The sequence below is a fragment of the Sceloporus occidentalis genome, unplaced genomic scaffold (genome assembly GCF_023333645.1).
Source record: "Sceloporus occidentalis isolate IW3139 unplaced genomic scaffold, rSceOcc1.0.p SCAF_10, whole genome shotgun sequence".
Classification (NCBI taxonomy): Eukaryota; Metazoa; Chordata; class Lepidosauria; order Squamata; family Phrynosomatidae; genus Sceloporus; species Sceloporus occidentalis.
Genome location: NW_028316990.1, coordinates 25643040 through 25663584, shown reverse-complemented (window position 1 = coordinate 25663584; position 20545 = coordinate 25643040). Strand labels below are relative to the sequence as shown.

The 20545-nt window shown below is 41.8% G+C and overlaps 1 protein-coding gene across 11 annotated transcripts in view; it reads right to left on the bottom strand.

The window, feature by feature from the left end:
• Positions 1–20545, bottom strand: part of RBFOX1 (RNA binding fox-1 homolog 1) — a 1300148-nt gene that overhangs the window by 127058 nt on the left and 1152545 nt on the right. For all 11 annotated transcript variants that reach the window (XR_016282484.1, XM_089540301.1, XM_089540299.1 and 8 more), the window contains one exon: positions 19027–19269. Coding sequence is in view for 10 of the 11 variants with exons in the window: in XM_089540301.1 (XP_089396427.1) it covers positions 19027–19269 (243 nt within the window). In the remaining variant the exon portion in view is untranslated. The remainder of the gene's footprint in view (positions 1–19026; positions 19270–20545) is intronic.

Sequence of the window (20545 nt, the reverse complement as noted above, 5' to 3'; positions counted from 1 at the left end):
ATGATGAAAAGGATTTCTTTGCTTGACCCATCCGAGGATCGCCACCTTTCTCTGAACCCCCGCTGTACCTCTTTTCATTTGTTCAGGCTCACGCCTTCACAAAAGCCTTGCTTCTTGTACATTCCTGTGCCAGCAGCGCAAGCTTTCCTCCAAAGCAAAATTTCACAGGGAATGGTTAGTGCCACTGGATATATATATATATATATATATATATATATATATTGCACATGAACTGATATCTCTTTTAGTGAAGCCAACCCTGTCTGTTCTGTGAAAAATGTTGCCCTAATCCTCACCAAGACTGCATCCGCACTGCAGAAATTATCCACTTTGACATCACTTTAACTACCATGACTCAAGGCTAGGGAATTCTTGGAACTGTATTTGGTTGTGGCACCAGAGCTCTCTGACAGAGAAGGCTAAATGTCTCACAAAACTAGTTTCCAGAATTCCATAGCACTGAGCCTTGGCAGTTAAAGTGGAGTCAGACTGGATGATTTCTGCAATGCAGATGCAGCCCTAAAGAGACATCTCAGGGACATTTGTATATACAAGATGTGTAATTCTTTGTTTAAAACTGCTATTTACTTTATTTTAACACTTTTCAAGTTTACTTTGACCTATGAGAACCTTATGAATGAGAGACCTCCAAGTTGTCCTGTCCTCAACCACCCTGCTCAGCTTTTGCAACGACATGGTCATGGCTTCTCTGAATGAATCTATCCAGCTGGTATATGGTCTTCCTCTTTTCCTGTTCCACTTTATCAAGTACAATGGTTTTTCTAGTGAGTCCTTTCTTCTCATTTTAGGGCCAAAGTATGACAACCTCAGTTTAGTCATCTTAGGCCTCATTCCCACTTACAAAATAAATCAGTCTGAGATCTGAATTGATGGATCGATTCAACAGCAGGACGTGGTTCACACTACATTTGTCCCGATTGCATTTCTCACCTATAAAATAACCCACTTGTGGTTCACATTCATGAAAGAATCAATTCAAAACAGACCCGCTCCAGCTGGTCGAAGGGCAAATTTAAATAGATTCCGATCCGCATCTGGTTCGCACTTGCGTGGAATCGACTTATCGAAAAAGACGTGGAAAACATCAGCGTCAAAAAGATGTGTATTAAATGGGTCTCGCGCATAGCCCCCCCTCTCCAAATCGCTTCAGTGATTTGGTTCAAGTGGGAACCAGGGTCATTTGAACCAGTTCAAACCGATTTGCGATCCGGTTTAAAAGGTAGTGGGAATCAGGCCCTCGCTTCTAGGGAGAGGTCAGGTCTAATTTAACTTCCAAACACACCGAGACATATGATCTGTAGACTATATGTAAGTCTGCATTTATTTTACTTGAATTGGATTGTGTGTGTGCCCTCAAGTTGTTTGTTGATGTGTGGTAACCTCATGAATTTTGGCTTGACTCACTTGTAATCTTTTTGCCCTATGATTGCCTGCATCCTCTGGGATTTCCTTCTTACAAGCCCAGGTTATTGGTATACAAGAGGAGTGGAGCACAATGATGATAGGAACTGGGTATATCTTACTATCTTCTAAGTAATTCTTGTCCAAGGGAATGGTAGCTGAACAACTGTAGCGTTGTTGTAAAGCCAACGCTTTGCACTCAGAATTTCCCAGGTTAAATCCCCAGCATCTTCAGTTAGGTCTCAAAATGACCTCCGTCGAAAACCTTGAAGAGCCATTGCCAACTTGGAAATTGCCAGCCTGGGTAGACAACACAGAGCTAGATGGATCAATGCTCCAAGGCTGTGCATGGCTGCTTCCTAGATTCCCTAGGAAGGCATCAATTCTAGCACCTCTGCTAACTACAGCCAATTTGTGCTCAAGGTACTTCCAATCCATCTCCCATCCAAGGCATGAAACAACCATGACCAAACAAGGTCACTTATTGCTCAGCGAATCCCAAGATCCACCAAAGAGTCATAAAGTTTGAGGAAGAACTGAGGGGGCGTAGTAGAGAAAGCTGCAGAAGGAACACACTGTGCTTCACAGAAGTTTTAGTGTCAAAGTCTTAAAAAGAAACAAACACAAAGCCATTTACAACATAATTGCCCTGCTGTGAGCTCTGTCTTTGCTGATTTGGATCATCTGGTGATAGCTAATTGGTTTGAACACATAAAAAATAAAATGGCAAGGTGAGACCCATTTGACCTTCTAGCAGCTGAAGTCTTCCAGAGCACTGTAGGGCTGTCACAAGTGAGCAAGAATGGACTTCATTGGAGGAGAACACTGGAGATACCAAGATAAACAATCTGATTTTCTCTGGTGTGGTATCACGCAAATTATGGTCAGGGTCATTGGAGACACTAGCGTAGAAGTATGACTCATGAGGCAGACCTTGATCATGCAGAATCTTTCTCTCCAACTGGGAAGTTTTTCAGATGGCTACCAGACTAGACTGGGTCCTGGGAGATGTTCCAACCTTCACCAGCATGACTTCCAATATGGGACTCCCTCTTCCGGGGAAGAGATCCACAACTCTCTTTCCTGAGACTCAGGGTCTTCTGAAGCACTCTGTTTGGACAGGCCTTGGAAGACCCAGCTCATTCTATGTACAGCATTCCTCCAGCTGAGGCTAAACCCCTTCTCCCCAAAACAATGGCTGATGCCCTGTTGAGGAGCTATGAATGAATGGGGGAGGCTAAGGCCCAGTACAGATGGGCAAAAAGCGCTATCTTGTGGCGGGGCGAAGGCTGATTATCCCCACGCTCAAAGCCCTCACCATGCTGCCTGGGCGCCATCATGGCACGTGCCCATCCATACAGGGGGTGCAATGATGATGTCTGCATGGTGCAGTGCCCAAACAGCACCACACCACCCCAGTACACCAATGGCGCCCCGCGTTCAGCCTAAAAAGAACCCACCTGGGAGTGGGTTCTTTTCAGACCCCCCAGAGGCCATGGCATTTGACTGCCACGGTCTCCATCTGGAGCAGAAAGGGGCAGCGTCTCACAGCCCCTAACACATTTGAAATTTTTTTGTACTGATGTTTACTTCCATGACAAAACGGACACAATGACACACAGACACTCTTAACAGCTAGCAGCTGTTGGTTCAGGCCCTAGGTAACCTTCCAGCCCCAGCCTGCACATGATACCCAGAAACAAACAACTTCCTGATGATAGGTCTACAAATGGCTTCTTGGTCACCATCCCAGAGGCCATAGGGCAGATATTAAATCTCACTCAGAGGCTGGTGAGGTCTGTTCCTGTTGGAGGAGATCTGAAGTTGGAAGCCTCCTTCCCTGGCCCTACACGAAGAACCCTGATCTCTAGAGATGGAGAGAAGAGAAATAACCAGGACAGAACAGGGGAGAATGTAGACCTCTAGGATCACACCACCTCCTGGTCCTTAACAAGAGCCATTGCCATCCAGGTGTTTTGTGCTTCACTTCCCAGAAGACAATGGGTAAGGTAAATGACCAATGGATCAAACTTCTTTGGAGTGAAATGGAAAACCTCTGGAAGGCAGGCAGTTGGGAGGCTATGGTCTAAACTATGGCGCTCAAACATCGATCCGTCAGGTGTTTTGAATGTCAACTCCAAGGACTGCAAAGCCACCGCTCATGCTGGCTCAGGCTTCTGGGAGCTGAAGTCCAAAATGGCTAAAGAACCAGCATTAACCACTGTCCTATTCCTTGCAATGAGACAGAAATAGTTACAAACACATCCAGAGACATACACAGAGGGAGCATAGCAGGGCTTTGTGTATGTTACAGTGTTCTGATATCACAATAGCATTGCATTACTAAATATGTATTTAAATACACATCTTTATGCAAGGTATTTTAAAAACAACCCAGACTAATGGAGAAAGTATAACTTCAGGGTAAATAGATGCAGTGCTGGGAGAAATGAACTTATTCTCCCTAGCTAATACGTAGATATATATTAGACTGAAAGGATATGCTTGTTTTCAAGCAACGTTTAGATGTATAACTGGAACAGGGAAACAGCCGCGGATGATTCATAATACAGTGTAAGAATAATATACAGTGGAAAATAAATAAGAAGGGAAAGGGAGAAGGAAATTTCTGCCCAGAAGCAAGATGCAAAATGCCTTCTAACCTGATAAAACCAGTATGAGTTTGCTAATATATGGCACTTTCTCCGTGTTATCATCAAAATTCCATACTTTGTAATACAAAACAGCATTTGACAATATGATTCATAAAACCTTAACATGATATACAGGCCCACTGGGGTTTCATTATTTGGATTTCTAGTTTGACCGATTGCATAAAAATACAATCAGCCCCCTCAAAATCCATTAGGAGCCATATTATTTTCAGACATGTTATTGCAGGCTGTGTGTGTGTGTGTGTAAGAGCGAGAGCGAGAGATTTCTTTTTTAACACACACTGAATTCCCTTAATTTTAAGAGATGATAATGATGGTGATGATAATTATGTTGATGGTGATGATGATACTCTAAAACTATTCTTCCATATGTGTAGAATCTGCTTTTTATTTCTTCTTTCCGAATGGGAGCAGTGTTTGTGTGCAATGCATCCTTCCACAGCACTATGCTTTCCACATGTTTTACTTGCAGCTTCCATCATCCCCAGCCAGCTTGGGCAATAGTCAGGGAAACTGGGAGTTGTAGTCCAAAACTGCATTTTTGCAGACATTGAAATAGTTCATTTTCCATCCTTGGGCTCAGTCATTAATCAGAGTGGAGACTACAGTCACGAAATCAGAAGATTAGGACTTGGAAAGGCAGCTTTAAAGATTCTGGAAATATAAAGGTATATCACTGAGTACTAAAATTAGGATGGTACAAGCCATCATATTCCCCATCTCTATGTATGACTGTGAAAGCTGGATAGGGAAGAAAGCTGGTAGAAGATAATCAACTCATTTGGGATGCGGTGCTGAAGTAGACTGGCCCAATATTTTGGACCTGTCTCAGACCTTTGCTTATCAGGACAGTTATCAAAGCCCTGTTATGTGTCTTCAGGACAGATCTTCTCTGGAAACACACATCAAAAACAGTTGTTTAATGGGAGCCGGGAGTGGAGTATAGGTTGCGACTTCAAAAATGGAAGGTGGAGGTGGAAAGGCTCCATCAAGCACCCTGAATGGAATAATACATATCAGAAAAATGGAGCATGGATTTTTGTGGGTTTTTCGGGCTCTGTGGCCATGTTCTAGAAGAGTTTATTCCTGACGTTTGGCCAGCATCTGTGGATGGCATCTTCAGAGAATGTTGGCATAAAAGAGAGTTGGATATATATACATATGTATACTGTGTGACCCTGGGAAGGGAGGACTGACTTCCATGTTCATCTGTGTATTGTTCTGTTGTTGGTGGCAAGGTCTCAGGGTGGGAGGATATGCAAAGAGGATTAGTGTCTGCTTAATTCATGGTCCATTGTCTATTACAAAACTATTTCTTTTGGACGTGCAAAATGTCTCTCTTATAATTTGTTTTGAATGTTCTATTATTTAAAAACACATTTTCCCTAAAAGGAGGAGATTGCATAGATGAATAGTAGGGCGGTGGATCTACCACTCCAGCATCGCATCTGGTGGCCATCGCCCTATCAAGCATTATTACATTCTGTAAGTTAAGTATGCTATTTCAATTTTAAAATATTGTGTATTGTGGGGCAGAGGAAGACTTGTTAGAAGATAAAAATCTTTGTGGCTTGGGATTTCTTGCCCCCTTCACCTGATTCTCCGTCCTTTAAGCTTCCTAGAAAATCAAATCTGGGTTTGCCATGTTGGACGTGCAACTCTCAATTCTGTTTTTACAGTCTGGTGCCATTCACAATAAAAAAAGGAACAAATGCATCTTTACGACCTGCCAGGTTAGTTTCTGTGTTTTACAGCTTTCTACACTTCATTAACCTTTAGTTCCACAAGCATTTATGATCTCATAAGGAAAGATTTGTCAAATGGAAAAGCTAACACATTTCCAAATTATATTCTAGCTGCCATTGTTTAGCAAAAACTAGAATGGGCACAAATACTTATTTACATTTTACATTCTTTGGTAAGGGAAATCGTATTGGTCTAAATCTGGTGGTTTCAGAGGAGACCTACAGAATCAGTTGCAGAATAGAAAGTCAAGATGTATGTCAATCTGACTGATAAAATGGCCAAGTTACTCCTTCATAGTGGCATAAGGTAAATATTTGCTGGTGGAGTTATACTATAGCAGCTCAGTGCAATCCATATACTGAATAGCACCACAACATAATATCTGAGAAACAGTGAATGTCTCTTGCTGCTACTCAACACACATTGCAAAAGATTGTGTTGACACACTATTCTAAATGTTTTTTCAAGAACCTGCAATGGTGCTGCCTGGAGCATTCCACTTACGCCACCACATCGGTCAAATACGTCAATTTTTCATTGTCCAAATGTCACTCCACATGCATAGTTCAACTTGTGACTACACAACTCACTGAAAGGATTACGGCCAATGTGTCTACTTTACGTGGGAACAGAAACTGAATTTATCCCATTGGAAAGGATGCTACTTAGACGATTGAGGGTTGTTAGAGACCCTTCAACCAAAGATTTAGCAAGTAATTTAAAATCAATACATGATGTTCACTTTTAGCTATTCCTACTGGCTCTTTTTCAATTTTCTCTCAATCTTCTTTCCCTTCTTATAGTCCAATTCCTTCCTTTCTCTTTGCCGACTCTTCTTTATCCAAGATTTCATGGTTCTCTTGATTTGCTCCTTTCTCAAGCACTTATTCCATGTAAATAAAAACGTGTTGTTGTTGTTGTTGTTGTTGTTGTTGTTGTTATCATCTTAAATGCCATACAAAACTACAAAACCCAGGTTTCCATTAGATGCAGCCATGGTATTTAAAGCAGTACTAAATTGCGATAACTTAGCGGCAGGGCTACACCCTTCATTACACTTTCATTATCCAAAAAGGGAATTACTTACGGGAAACTAGTTAGTTTTAACTAATTACTTCCAAGGATATTTCTTCCCTTCCATGCACTCTTTCCACCCATAAAATCAAAAAGCTCACATTCAGAAACAGCTGGAACTTATGCAAATCCTTATTCAATTAAACAGCAGTTGACACCTTTAGATGCGCTTTCCAAACAAGAAGAACAACAAGGCTGTACAGAAAAGAGCTGCCAAATTTAATCACCCCTTTCCTTTTCCCTTCCAAGGTTCGGGAAGGTGCGACGCTATTTTAAGATGTTCACAGTCAAAATAAAGATAAAAGCCTGTTGATTGAGGCAGAGAACAAATACACAGACAACAAAAAAGAGGGCAATTACACAAATAAGCTGCTGTTGTCTCTAAAGAAGTCAAGGTTTGCTGAGTGCAGAGGGAGCGGCTGGGTCAGAAAATCCCATTCTTCAGAGGGACAAGAGGCAAGCCAAAAATGATCCAAGACTATGTTGCTAACATTGGATTTAAATATTAGGAGAAAGGGGATAGATCCAGAGGAGAATCATCTGGGTTTGGTGTGTGGCGTTAATGGAAGAAACGGGTAGGTTACTACTAAAACCAGAAGTGCATCTTGAATGAATGAATTTATTTTTACAGCACATGGCCAGCAGCAAAATATAGCAAAATTACAAAACATGTAACATTAGGTGTACTGCTGTAGCATAAATATATATACTTTCTACTCCAACGGAGATGTATATCCTCTATATATCCAAGTAGGAGGGGGAAATGCACCTTAGACATTCAAAGATATACCCAAGTTAGTCTGTAAAATCAGTATGAAGAGAGATCTTGTAGCCCCTTTGAGACTAACTGAAAGAAAGAAGTTGTCAGCATGAGCTTTTGTACAAATTTTATATTTGTAATTTTTATATTTTTATGATTTTAAGTGTACAAATTTAATTGTTGGGTTTGATATATATTAGCTGCCTTAGCTCCCACTCAGAGAAGCATTTGGTGGAGTGGAAAGCCAGGGACAGACCTATACATGCCATTGGTGTATGAGGATGTCAATTCAAACTCAAAAATCCTTTGTGTATGGAAAAGAAGTGGCAAGTACATCGTATGAGTTATATCTGAAAACTAGATTTTCTTGTCGCCGTGTGCCTTCAAGTCATTTCCGACTTACGGTGATCCTAAGCTGACCCTACCATGAGGTTTTCTTGGCAAGATTTATTAAAAGTCAATTTGCCATTGCCTTCATCAGAGGCTGAGAGAATGGGATTTGACCAAGGTCTTCCAATGGCTTTCCACTGCTGGCGGGGGATTTGAACTCTGGTCTCTCAGAATCCTAGCCCAATGCTTGAACCATTACACCCCAGAGATGCTCAAAAACTAGATAAACGCTACACAATCTCCAGTAAATGAAAGGGAGTGAGGGGACGGGATGTGGAATTGGATATAATAGGAAACATTGGCCTGGACTCTTAGAACGTATGCATCATTGAAATACCATGCCTCCACTATGACTCGAAGCAGCTTTATTTTGGCTGTCTGTAACAGGCCCTAGTGTGTCCAGTTCTGGGCTCCACAATTCAAAAAGGACATTGAGAAACTGGAGTGTATCCAAAGGAGGGCAACTAAAATGGTGAAGGGTCTGGAAACCATGAAGCCCTATGAGGAGAGACTCAGGGATCTGGGGATGTTTAGCCTGGAGAAGATAAGGTTAAGAGGTGATATGATAGCCCTGGTTAAATATTTGAAGGGATGTCATATTGAGGAGGGAGCAAGCTTGTTTTCTGATGCTCCAGAGAACAGGTCCCGGAGCAGTGGATGCAAGCTCCAGGAAAAGAGATTCCACCTCAACATTAGGAGGAACTTCCTGAGAGTAAGGGCTGTTCGACAGTGGAACACACTCCTTCCTCCGAGTGTATTGGGGTCTCCTTCCTTGGAGGTCTTTAAACAGAGGCTGGATGGCCATCTGTTGGGGATGCTTTGATGGAGAGTTCCTGCATGGCAGAATGGGGCTGGACTGGATGGCCCTTGCGGTCTCTTCCAACTCTATGATTCTATGATTCTGTGTATAATGCAAACTATAATTCAGACAGGTAGTGCAAATAGCTGAAAATTTGTTCCCTCCCATTGGAACCACCTGAATTTTCAATCACATCATAAAGAACATATAGTGGGAATAGGTTTATTTTCCACCCATGTCACTGTTTGGCCACACATCCCTTCTGTTCTGTTTTTGTACTAATTTGTGATTTTTTTAAAAGAAAAAAATGTACACATAAAATCCACATCTAGTTTTAAAGGTATTTTCTCCCCAAATATCCCCCTTTTTTGTTTGGTATTTTATTACGAAGAGTGATCTGCATAAGGATATTTGGGAAGTGTTTTATTTTTAATTGTATTGTTTTAAACCTGCTGTTTGCCACCTTTAGTCCCTATATTGGGAGGAAGGCTGGATACAAGAAAATAATAATAATATTAATAATAATAAGTGTTAAATGTGGTGAAAGACTACCATATCATCTGCATAATTATCTATAAGATATGGCTCCAACTACTTTGGATCGGATTTCATGCAATGAAATTCCTCAGGCTAGGGATGGAAAGAAAACTGGAAAACATTGAATGATGGCAAAAAGCATGATGCTTAATTATTAAGGATATCTTAATAATGGGATTCCTGGATTGACCAGAAATAAAAATAATAATAAATAAAACTTTTATTTATATCCCACTTTTCTGTGACAGGACAATCAAAGCGGCTTACAACACATTAAAATCCACATTTACAATTTTATATCCCAAATTCCCCCCCCCCTTAAAAAGGATTAAACAAGTTACAATTAAAGCATCTATTAAAAACACAATAAAAAAATACAGCGAGGACAGAGCGGTGGGCTGATAAATGATGTGGGGGGCAGTCATTCTGTGGATGGGCACTTTAATCAGGAAAGGCCTGCCGGAAGAGTGTCAGAATCCTCCTTCATTCAGTGATTCAGTGAGGATTCTGCCATGAGGATTGTATAAGTAGATAGATGTATAGATAGATAGACATGATGGATCTTATGTCAACAACACCTGTATCTAACACTCTCAGGGAAAGGCATTCTGGGAAAGAGTTGCTGCCACCATGGGCTATGCTCAGGATGATCACGTATCCGGAACTTTCAGCCGAGGGCAGCAATCAATTCACGCCAGTCAGGCAGTTTCATGACGGGATGATGTTTTAAAGATACCCTCTATTCCGGTATCCGTAGAGCTTTCAAGGCAGAAGAGACTATGAACCAAATGGTGCTTTCGTTAGGACTGCTTTGATGTAGAATCCCCTCCTCTGTGGCAAAGGGGGGTGAGTTGGGAGGAACGATCTGGGTTGAACAGGAAAAAAGAGTGGGGGCTGGGGTTTTCAAGTGGGGTTTCTCTTTGGAGTTTTTCAGATTCAGCAAAAATATGATCCAGTGTATTTCTACCTTCTCTACAATAAATTTTTGTTTTACAATAGCTGTTGTTGATGTTTTGATTTAGAATACTCAAGTCTCACAAAGAGATCCATCTTGACAGCTTTTTTAAAGCTGTCTAAGCTGGCAATTTGACGGATCTCGTCTGGCAGACCGTTCCATAGTTTGGGAGCAATTGCAGAGAAGGCCCTCTGGGAGGTAGCAGTTAGTCTGGTTTTTAAAGGCTGCAATAGATTCCTCCCAGAGGACCTGAGGGTGCAGTGCGGATTATATGGAAGCAGGTGATCCCTCAAATAGGTTGGACCCAAGCCATGTAGGGCTTTAAAGGTTATAACCAACACTTTGTACTGTGCCGGGAAACCAATAGGCAGCCAGTGAAGAGATTTTAAGATCGGTGTTATTTGGTCACTCCTAGTTTTTCCGGTGACCAGCCTGGCTGCCATATTTTGCACTAGTTGAAGTTTCCGGACTAGGCACAAGGGTAGCCCCATGTAGAGCGCATTACAGAAATCAAGTCGTGAAGTTACCAGTGAATGTACAACAGTTTCTAGGTCCTTTACTTCCAGGAAAGGGCGCAGCTGGTGTATCAGCCGAAGCTGATAACAGGCGCTCCTGATCGTCACATTCACCGGATTTCTCATGTGAAGCGACGGATCTAGGAGCACCCCCAGACTGCAAACACAGTCCTTTGTGGAGATTGTGACCCCATCTAGGACTGGAGGTTGCAACCCTATACCTGGTTTGGGGGCCCCTACTGTAAGTACCTCCGTTTTGTCTGGATTCAACCTGAGTTTGTTTTTCCTCATCAAGCCCATTACCACTTCAAGACATTGATTGAGGGGAGAAATGCCATCTGTTGTCATAGCTGCTGATCGGGACATGGAGAAATATATTTGGGTGTCATCAGAAATCATTATAATTTGGAACCTCTTGTGTTCAAGAGGTTGTGTGCACCAAAAAACCCAGCAATTTTTTGTACAGGAAACCACATTTTTTGCACCAAAACATTACATCAGAAAATAATACGTAGAAAGCGCTGTTTCCAAAATCTGGTTTCTTTGCAAGAAACACACACAAATTTTGAGCAGAATAAGTCCAGAACAATGAACAGTATTTGCAAGCTATACAAGTTACTCTCAAATATCTAAATAAGGATAGAGCGTGAATAGCTCCAAAACCCCAAGATATCATCGCCTGGGAGAAAAACAACAAGCCCTGCTGCTCCGCACACAAGATTACACTGTGATGTTATAAGTGTCATTCCAACTGACAACTTCTTTCTAGCTGCAAACCATCTAGAACCAGGGGCCCAAGGGGGAAAATACATCATTAACTGAGCTACGTCTGGCAGAGTTATCCCTCTTACATTTTGTGAAAAGGGGGAATAATAATGCTAGGTAAGGATCAATTTTCATTAAAGCGCTATAATGCGGAGCCAAGATGTTGGAAGGTCAAGTGCAATTTAAACGATGAATTAGCTTTCATGTCACCAAAGTCCGCTTTGAAAACTCGGGTTTGTTTGTTTAGTGTTAGGCACAGCTTTGGGACAGTTCTCCTTTTTTCTCCAACACTGTGTGTTTTGTAAACTGTGCAAGGCATAGGTGTTTAAGCTGCCAAGGAAGAAGTGGAAGTCAGTAACACAACATGCATATGTCATGCGCTATGTAAGGTGCATATACAGGGACCTTCAAGTCTATTCATTTACCATTCAAGGGTGTCTGCTCCCAAATTCGTAATGCTTGGAACCAAATGTGTTTTGGATTTCAAATGTTTTGAGATTTTGGAATATGTGCATATACACCATGAAATATCCTGGAGATGGAACCCAAGTCTAAATGTGCAAATCATGCATGTTTTAAGTCTTATATGCAGCTTGAAGGTCATTTTATACATAATATTTTCAATAATGTTGTGCACAATTTTTATTTTTATGTACATTGAACCATCAGAAAGCAAAGGTGTCACAATTTCAGCCACCCATGTGGACAATTCTAAATTGTGGAGCATTTCCAATTTCAGAATTCCAGATAAAGGAAGTACAGTCCACCCTTCCCTTATGTGGGGGACCCATTCTGGATCCCCTCCCGTAAAGGAAAAAAGTGGATACTCAAACCCCATTGAAGTGAATGGAGCCCGTGCCCGCGGAGGCGCAGCAGTGGCGCGTGGAGGCATGCCGCAGGAGCGCGAGCCATTGTTTCCTTCCAGCGCACGCCTCCCTCACTTCCATCGCGGCTTCCAGCGTATGCTGGAATCCACGTAAAACATGCCCGCTTATAACACAGGTGCACTGTATCTGTGAATGCTCTGTATCTGTAATTTTTTTCTATCCCTAAGTGAAAAATGACACATTTGCAGCTGAGGATCAGCGTTCTACGCAGGGAGCAGATCAGCTGTTATCGCTGTTAGCCAAGGAAATGAAATGCAACAAAACCAAAAAGGTTGAATTAAGTGAGCAGATGTACAATTAACTTAACTGCATGTCAGCTACAGAACAGTGAATCAGGTCTATACTTGGCGAAGGGTTTCTGTACATGGCGTGCTAGCGGCCCTGATGTGAATACAAATGTGCGTGCGATATGTAACGTGCATTTAGATCCTGGTTTTGAAAATCGTATATCTTGGTGTTGTGGTGAAGCATCTGCAGGCTACAGTTAATAATATGTAATAGCAGCACAAGGTGAATAGAAGTATCTTCGTACCAAACAGATAAACTGTACCAAGGACTGCATAAATAACCAGGTTGTTATATAATATGACTGATACATATTCAAAGTGATTGTAGAAATATAATGAATAGAGATTATGGGCTTTTAATATCTGTCTATTTCAACAAAAACATTCACTCACACACACACAAACACTTATAGACAAATTTGGCAGTAAAATGAAGCTACAGTTTTGTTCTAGAGGGATGAGTGGAGAGACGGATGCTTTCTTTTAGAGTGGAACTGCAGTCCCAGAACACTATCAGAGTGCACTTCTTTTCTAAAACAAGGTGTGTGGCTCCTTGTGCATCTTGTTTGCACACAAAAAGATGTGTTTTTCCCCTCCACCTTTGAAGGTAGGTGTTCAAGGGAGGTTTGTGGCCCATGGGCCTCCGCACAAGATCAGGTTGCATGGCCAGACTCTGCGCAAAGTGGATTCCCACGTTCCCTTGTTTTCTTTCCCAAAATGGTTACTTCATTTCATGCCACTCTCCATGGCAGAGATTGTCAACAGTGGCAGAAGGTGTATTTCAAGTTTTCAGATGAGTTAGGTTTCTCATATTTTCTTTGGAACTACCCAGAACAAATTCCAGATCTAAAACACTTCTGGTCCTAAGCATTTTGGGCAAGGGAGACTCGACCTGTACATTTCTCTCTCTCATTCTTTCTTTCTTCATGGGTCTGCCACAGAATATATTCGAAGGGGGCAAAATGATGGAGCCCATGGAAATGATTATGGCATGGCACAGATATGCCCAATCATATGAAACACCATGCCATGTGCGATTGGTTTTAATACCTCTGAAAGTCTTCAAACAGAGGTTGGATGAGCATCTATCAGGAATGCTTTGGCTGTGTACTCCTGCATGACAAGAGGCTGGATTGGATGGCCCTCCGACTCTATGATCCTATGACTCTATACTATTAAGGCATCCCTTCCCTTGAAAATTTCTTGTAACAGCATAACGAATAGACTCACATATTTAGCAAATAACAATGCTATGCCTGGCATGTGCTGTGATGAGAATACTGAGTGCAGTTGGCCAAGAACCCAGATGAAAAGGTCAACATTATTTGTAGAACAAGCATTGTCAAAGATCAACCATGCCAATTTGCATCCTCCGTTACTAGCACTTGATGTATGATCACTGTTCCTTGTACACACTGCAAATTCAACATACTCGTTTCTTAGGGCTTTATTCTGTACCCATTTTGGTACATTAATTTTTGCAGTTTGCAAACACTCAACAGCGGCTGGTGGCTTTCACATCAACCGCTGCTCAATCTGCTCCAGTTTTCAGACTGAACTTGTAAGGAGCTATCCAAGCTGATGAACTGGGCCCCTCAAATATGTTTGGCACCTTGGATAGGGATGTTCATATCTACAATAAACCCCAGAGTGGATTCACCAATCCTTGGACGTGGAGCCTATCAGCTGTTACTGCAAATAATTGCAAATTCACTTGGATTAGATTTTACTGCATAGGGAATCATACCTCATGAGTCCTGTTCTCACTGCAATCCCACTTGTCAATGAAAATGGAATTGTACCTATTTGTAAAATAGCCATTTTCACAAATCTTTGCAATCATGCAACCGGGGCTACTCACACTCTCTTCCTTTCTGACTCCCCCTTAACCCTACTTCCCTGTCTTTGGGTTTTTTTGTTTTTATTTTTCCTTTATAATGCCATTTCAGAGTATGACTGCCAATACCACAACTACATCAGCAATGACCTTTATCACCTGGGGACATGTGTGACTGTGAGCTGATTGATGGCTTTCCCCTGTCAATGAAAAGGGATGTCCTAAGTGTACTTCGAGGACACAGCAGCTACAGGTCAGAAACGGCGTCATGCGATAAGTATTGCCAGCACAACTTTTCCCCCAGTCTAATCACGGTTTGAAAGCCACATGTAGTAATCTCCTAGAAAACTACAAAAATTCAGCTATCACTAATAATAGGCCAGGTCCAAAGAAATATTAACATAAGGGAAGGAGGAAACAACAACAACAACAACAACAACCCTTCCACCAGTCTTCCACAGATGCTTGAGAAGAGTTATTGTGGGGCCATTAGCTGTTTCCATGCTTCTGCTTTGTAAGATTCAAAAGCATGGCAAAGTTAGGTCATATCAATATGCAAAGGGATCTTGTAGCATCTTCGAGGCTCACTGTTTGTAGTTAAGCTTTCGTAGACTGGATCTACGTCATCATGCATGTGATAAAGTGCATCCTGTCTATGAAAACCTATGTTACCAACTTCTTTCTCTCTGTTGCAAAGGTGCTAGAAAGGGTTCCATAGGATGGGACATAGCCATTTAAGAGGAATAAGAGTGCTATAATTGTTTATTGTTAATGGAATCCCAGTCCAACATTCAAACTGCTACATCATGCTCCCGTCTTGTAATTTATACTTATTGATTTTTCTAATTACAAGGCTGGTCTCTGACTATAATAAAGTTATGTATGTATGTGAAAGTGAAATATCGTCTTTGGATTTAGTTTCTCATGTGATTTTCTAATGCAACGTTTCAATAATAATTAAAAAATTCTACTAGCAGAAGACAATTTTGGGAGGTAGCTGAGTGACTTTAGCCCTAATCCAACTTATTTTTTATTATGGTATTGGTTGAATTGTTTTCCAGACATGACTCCATTAATGGAGCCCAATGCCAAGATTCCCAAGGGACACAATAGATCATCGGCTCCCGAATGCTAAAAATAACCAAGTGAATCAATATACATAATCTGAATAGGAAATGGATTGAAACAAGTGAACTGCAACAATAAAATAAAAAGTGGATGCTACAGTGGTTTGTATCTGCAATGGAGATTCCTCAATGGCTAGGTAAGAATGTACAGGAGACACACATACACATGCATGCATACATCCATGTTCATAGAATCATAGAATCATAGAATCGTAGAGTTGGAAGAGACCATAAGGGCCATCCAGTCCAACCCCATTCTGCCATGCAGAAAATCTCAATCAAAGCATCCCCATTGACAGATGTTCATCCAGCCTCTGCTTAAAGACCTCCAAAGAAGGACTCCACTACAGTCTCCAAGGAAGGAGTGTGTTCCACTGTCGGACAGCCCTTACTCTCAGGAAGTTCTTCCTAATGTTGAGGTGGAATCTCTTTTCTGTAGCTTGCATCCATTGCATCCATTGCTCTGGGTCCTAATCTCTGGAGCAGCAGAAAACAAGCTTGCTCCCTCCTCAATATGACATCCCTTCAAATATTTAAACGGGGCTATCATATCACCTTTTAACCTTCTCTTTTCCAGGCTAAACATCCCCAGCTCCCTAAGTTGTTCCTCATAGGGCATGGCTTCCAGACCCTTCACCATTTTAGTCGCTCTCCTTTGGACACTCTCCAGTTTCTCCACATCCTTTTTAAATTGTGGTGCCCAGAACTGGACACAATATTCCAGGTGAAGCCTGACCAAAGCAGAATAGAGTGGTTCTATTACTTCCCTTGATCTAGACACTATACTTTTATTGATGCAGCCTAAAATTGTATTGGCCTTTTTAGCTGCTGCGTGGCACTGTTGACTCATGTTCAGTTTGTGGTCTACTTGGATTCCCAGATCCCTTTCACATGTTTCATTCAGCCAGGTGTCCCCCATCCTATATCTGTGCATTTCATTTTTTCGCCCTAAGTGCAGTACCTTACATTTCTCCGTGTTGAATTTCATTTTGTTAGCTTTGGCCCAGCTTTCTAGTCTATTCAGGTCATTTTGAATCTTGATCCTGTCCTCTGGGGTATTAGCTACTCCTCCTAATTTGGTATCATCTGCAAATTTGATAAGTATGCCCCCAGTTCTGTCCTCCAAGTCATTGATAAAGATGTTGAATAGCCCTGGGCCCAGGACAGAACCTGTGGGACTCCACTGGTCACTTCTCTCCAGGATGAAAAGGAGCCATGGCTGACCATTCTTTGGGTTCGGCCAGTCAACCAATTACAAATCCATGTAACAGTTGCCTTATCTAGCTCACATTTTAAAAGCTTGATTGCAAGAATGTCATGGGGAACTTTGTCAAAGGCCTCATGTTCCACTGATTCCTTCTGTAATATTTTCAGGATTTCATGGATGATATAAATCTGGTATTGCAGAAACTCCAGATTCTTCGTAAAATCAATCACCTTGGTAGATAATTCATCACACAAGAGGAAATTGTTACTGTACACTATTTGATACCTGGATACTTATCCCTTTCAGCGCACATCAGTTTTGGAATAAAACTCTGTGCAAATCTTTTAAGGTTTTAAGGTAAGAATGAGCTTGGCATTCAAAAGTGGAAGCACCATTGAGATGAATTTTCACAGAACTCACAACTCCAGAAACAATTCTTAATGTAGGACTGCAGAGATGGTATGTCTGGCAAACTCTGCGCTGAGACGTTGGCACATGTGCCCATAGAGAGGGCTCTGAGTGCCACCTCCGGCACGTGTGCCATAGGTTTGCCATCACTGTGGTATGTAGATGCAACTGTGAGTGAGGGGCAGAAGCAGAGGGTTCATAAGCCCCAATTGCCCCATTGGCATCCTCTTTCCCACCAATGCTTGGCCTACTTCTGTGTCTCTGATGCAGTGTGGGTTTCATCTGGTTGCCTTCAGGAGTCAGGTAGATTTCCCCATTTTCAATGTGGTTTTTCATCTATCCTACACTCTATCGGACAATAGGCCTCAACAGTGCCATTAAATATTTGGTCAGCTGTAAATAATGAGGTGAGAAATCAGGATTTCTAGTGAACACCACTGGCACTGATTTATTTAACATGATTGCATTTTAAAGAAGATAAACTAAAAGGTTGTTGCTGATTTCAGAAGGTTTGGCTGCAAACAGGAGGACTGTGAAGAAAGCCATCTTCCCAAGCTCCCCATCAGAGCTAGTTATCAGCACACACAAAAAAGGAGGGCTCCATATGTTGAGAAATCTGAGAGCAAAAGAATTTGGCTTAATTTTAGCAGCCCCAATGTTGACATATCTAGTAAGTACACAGTAATGCAGAATAATTTCTTCCTCAAGGGAGCAGGCTGCCCTCTGCATATCCATTCTGAGGGAAACAAAGAGCCATGGTTGGCTACCTTCTGCTTTTTACTTCTGCTTCATCTGCTTGCCATTCTAGATTCCTAGGCCTTTCAGCCATTTCCTAGTGCATTGCTCCACTTCTGACTTTTCCTTTAGGAATTTCTAAAAGCCAGTTTAATGGCTGTGGAGAGACAGAAACACAGTTGTATTGGGCTCTGTGTCCCCTTGAGGTCCACTTGCCTGCCATTTCTAGACCAGCTTCAAAGAGCTTCTCCAAAGAATCATAAAACTGTAGAGTTGAAAGGGATCCCAAAGGCCAACTTACTATCATTGCAGGAATTAATCACTAAAAGTACCCCTTAGAGGTGGTCATCTAACCTCTGTGGGCCAGATAAAATGGCCCCAGTTCCTATGCTGAGCAGACAAAGTAAATGTCAGAGTTTGCAAAAGTTACTTTTTTGGACTCTGATGCTCATGCTGGCTGGATGAGTCTGAAACATGTCATCGATCCCCTCCTGCCCCAAAGCTTTGGATATGGCTTTGATATAGCTTATCAAAGTCCTGTCTTTCCAAATCCAAACAAAGTCACAAATCAAAACATAAAATGGAGAGGGAAAAAAAAAAATTTCCAGGAAACTTTAGAAATCCCCATTGGATTCAAAATTCCCTTTATAGTATTTGTAATTGGGAATGTTTGTAAAAGATATACATTATAACAGATCAATATTATTTTACAAACCCCCAACAGCAATGCAGTTGAAACTAGTCCCCTTCAATGTGAGCTGGGCTGACATGGAAGCAATGCTTTTGGAAAGGCAGGAGGTCCTTAGTCCAGAAGGGTGCTAAAACATTTAGGATCTTTTGCATCATTATTGTTTGCAACCTAGAATAACGAACAACCCGCCATCAGGAAACACTACTTACTGTGGCTGTGCCTGAGACAGTTTGTGCATTTGTGTCGCTTGTGTTTGGTTCGGAGTGTGTCTGAGCAGGCGGGTACATATTTAATGTGTGCTCTGGAACTGTGGTTTGGCCTGTGTAGTCTGGAGTCGGGTGGGGATGGGGGGCGGTGTATTCTGCGGGGATGCCGTTCTGAGGAGGAGCGAACTGGGCCGAGGCGTAAGGCTGTGCCATTGTGTCAGGAGGTGCTGTCGCTTCCTGGTTACCCTGGAAAATGGACAGAGCAAAGGACAAGACAGTGGGTAAGTTCAGATCATTTGCCTTACAAAAATGACGTCAGCCAACACATTCTGTCCACAACATATACACCTTACTTCAATGGTTCTCAACCTTCCTAAGACCCTTTAATACAGTTCCTCACGTTGTGGTGACCCCCCAGATAGAGGAGTGGTGTCTCGGTTCTGAAGACCATCAGAAATATGTGTTTTCCAATGGTCTTAGGCGACCCCTGTGAAAGGGTTGTTTGGCCCCCAAAGGGGTCATGACCCACAGGTTGAGAACTGCTGGATTATTTGAAAGGCCATATTCCCCCTTATGAACTTGTCCATATTTGAAGATCTGCTGAGGAGGCCTGCTTCTCCACCCCTTGTAGGTCTCTCTGGTGGGAACATTGGAGAGCACCTTGTCAGTGGCTGCTCCCAAGCTTTGGAGCTCCCTTCTCATAGAAGTTAGACTGCCTTTCCTACTTTCTTAACATAAACTGGTGAAGTCCTTTCTCTCCCTACTTTCTTTCCATAAACAGGTGAAGACTTTTCTGTTTCAACTAGCCTTTGAGGACTGACTGTTTAGGAAGGATAGACCTTGTACAATCTGATTAACATTCCTTCTGTTATTTTGTTGCTGTTGTTGTTGTTTTAAAAATCATGTTTTGAACTGGTTTTAGTTGGTTGATAGTTTAATCCCTTTTTAACGTTTGCATTTTCTGACTTTTTAATGATGTTTTATTTAATCTGTTGGAAGTCACTTTGAGTCCCTAACTAGCAGGATACGAATAAATATTATAAATATAACAGCAGCAACATAACATCACTGGTGTCCCTACAAGGACCTTGCTCGGCTCTGCTTTTAACAATGGAGCAGATCCTACAACATGCTTGAGTAATGCAAATCTGCACTCACATAAACATAGTGGTTCTTCTACACTGCCCTTCTGCTATATTGCAATACAATCACTTGCCAATGGTTGTACTGTGCCTGTTTATCGACTCATTGTCCAATGAGGAATGAGCAATGACAATATCCATAATCTCAGTAATTCAAATGATACCCTGACAAATAGTTACATATTATCCAAGAATGCACAATTGCAAGTGAACTGGTTACATCTGCAGAATGTTTGCATACATGTCCATGAACTACATACCTGGTTTGTACGACAGTCAAAAAAAAGCACAACCATATTTGTAAAAGAATTTATGCAAGTGTATGACATCAACAGGATTCCAGCCATAATTTAGATCCAAACTATGGTACTCCCAAACTG